Consider the following 2,447-nt stretch of genomic DNA (forward strand, 5'->3'; position numbering starts at 1 on the left):
AACCTGTTGAAGCAACCTGTTGAAGCAACCTGTTGAAGCAACCTGTTCCCCCGCTCGCCTGTGGGGGCGCTGCACCAAGAACTACTGAAAGAAACGACACAAAAACCTCTGAAGACACGTCTTCTTCTTCTTCTTCTGTAAATAAAAATAAAAACGGAGTGGCATCAAGTTTTATCAGTTTTAGGAGTTATATTTAGTCATTTTTCAACAATGGACTCAGCATGAGCAGAAGATGAGACAGAAGACCATGGAGAATATTGTTTTCCACACAAGTCAGCTGACGGCTCCATATAAGAGAAATGTGTGTTTGTTTGTCCTGTGGAGCGGGGCCGGTCTGTTTACATTCACACTGTACTGGAACCGTGCTGGAGTTCTCTTCTACCGGACCCAGACCTAGGTTTTAGCCCGGTCCAGAGTTCACCTTTTTGTTCCATGACGGAGTTCGATGGCGCGTTCACACCTCCCTAAATGAACCGGACTTTCTAGGAAAACAAGCTAGAGTTCGATTAAAGCGACTAAACAGGGCTGCTGTGAATGCACCCTAACAGAAAGTTGGTGCCAGCAACTCTTCCTCCTCTCATCCATGCATGGTGTTCATATTGAGTTTGTAAATTCTTACAAATACTTGGGAACTTTGGTCGATGCACATCTCTCTTTTAAACCACATGTTGAAAACCTGATAAAGAAACTGAAATTAAAACTGGGTTTCTTTTTCAGAAATAGATCTTGTTTAACTCTGAATGCCAGAAAGCACCTTTTAACCTCTACCTTCTTACCGGCCATTGACTATGGTGACATTATTTACATGAATGTTCCTGCCAGCTGTTTGCAGATGTTGGATGCTGCAGATGTTGGATGCTGTCTATCATGGTGCACTAAGATTCATAACTGGCTGTAACTACCGTACCCATCACTGCACCCAGCATTCACTGGTCAGTTGGTCATCATTATCTACACGTAGACTCTCACACTGGTTCATCTTCATCTATAAATCCCTCCTTGGTCTGCTGCCTTCTTATAGCTCCTCCCACATGTCACGTCGTCAGTGCAGTTACAGCGTGCGCTCTCAGGACATCATTACCTGCAGCGTTCCCTCAGTTCAGAATGAACTTGACAAAAAGACCTTTTCCTACTCAGCTCCTGCACCTGGAACATCTTGAAACGGGAGGACAGCTTCCTGTTTCAAGATGATTGATGACCTTGATTTTGTTAAGGGGTTTCTAACATTTGATAATAATGTCAATAGAAAAATCAAAGCAAATATGTTCTTGTGTTTATCATTTCACCCTGATGTATTGTTTTGTACACTACTCTTATTTTAACTTCATTTTTACTCTAGTTTATTGTTGTCATTGTTATTTACTGTTATTGTTGTCTGAACTTTATATGATCTGTCTGGAACAGGTCTCTCTGTAAATGAGTCCTCGAGGCTCAATGAGACTAACCTGTAGAAATAAAGGTTGGATAAAAAAATGGAATCATTTTGAAGAACAGGCTGCAGTTCTGCTCCGAGTCGCTGGGGGCGCTGCTGGTCCTGCTGCTTGTTCTGCTGCTGGTCCTGCTGCTGGTTCCGGTGTTTCACTCAGATCAGCGGAAATGGAAACACGCGCTGTTTGAGCGCGTGCTGTAAGGACAGAGAAATCCATCATTTAAAAACAACAACAAAACATCAGTTATCGATCAGAAATGACGAAGGTGAAGAAGGAGAAGTTGGAGGAGGAGGCGGTTCCGGCGGCTGGCGGGTCCGAAAGGAGCTACCAGGAGCTGGTGGCCCACCTGAACCCCATCTCGCAGCCTCTGGCCCCGCGGAAACTCAGCAAGAAGCTGTACAAATGCGTCAAAAAGGGTGAAAACACGTCCTGCAGCATTTGGTGTCCAGGCTGTTTGAAACCGGAAGTAGATTAAAACTCGGTGTTTCGTCTGATTTTAGCTGCCAGAGTGAAAAACATCCGGAGAGGAGTGAAAGAAGTGCAGAAGTTCCTGAAGAAGGGAGAGAAGGGGTGAGTTAGATCACTTTAAAACGTCAAGGGAAGGATCACTTTGATGTTCTGAAGAAAAGTTTGATTATTATTAGTTAGAAAAAGAATACATTAAGTACCTGTTCTGGTCCGTCCTTGATCTGTGTCCCCAGAAACACTTCTGTTTTGATGAGTCAAGGTTCTTTATTTGTGTTTCGCATCACATGTGGTACTTGTAGTGGAACAAAGTTGTGTACACAGGGTCCCAATTACATCCAACAAAAGTATTAAAATTACACCTGTCACGATAACTAATTTTGCTGGACGATTAATTGTTTCAGAAATTATTACGATAAACGATAACAAAGTCCATGCTCAATAATCCAGGTATACAATCCAACATTTTTCAGTCAGGTCATCTGGACAGCTTCTTTTTTTGTGCTGAAACATTTCGCCTTGGGTCCGGAAGTCTTCACCAGTCAAGGAAAC

General features: G+C 43.1%; 1 protein-coding gene across 1 annotated transcript in view; it reads left to right on the forward strand.

Annotated features, from left to right (window-relative positions):
* Positions 1–1,566: 1,566 nt before the first annotated feature.
* Positions 1,567–2,447, forward strand: part of nhp2 (NHP2 ribonucleoprotein homolog (yeast)) — a 2,463-nt gene continuing 1,582 nt past the window's right edge. The window contains exons 1-2 of the mRNA XM_037687196.1: positions 1,567–1,846; positions 1,931–2,000. Coding sequence (XP_037543124.1) covers positions 1,687–1,846; positions 1,931–2,000 — 230 coding nt within the window. The 5' untranslated portion in view covers positions 1,567–1,686. The remainder of the gene's footprint in view (positions 1,847–1,930; positions 2,001–2,447) is intronic.

The sequence above is a fragment of the Nematolebias whitei genome, chromosome 14 (assembly GCF_014905685.2).
Source record: "Nematolebias whitei isolate Nwh7 chromosome 14, NemWhi1, whole genome shotgun sequence".
Taxonomy (NCBI): Eukaryota; Metazoa; Chordata; class Actinopteri; order Cyprinodontiformes; family Rivulidae; genus Nematolebias; species Nematolebias whitei.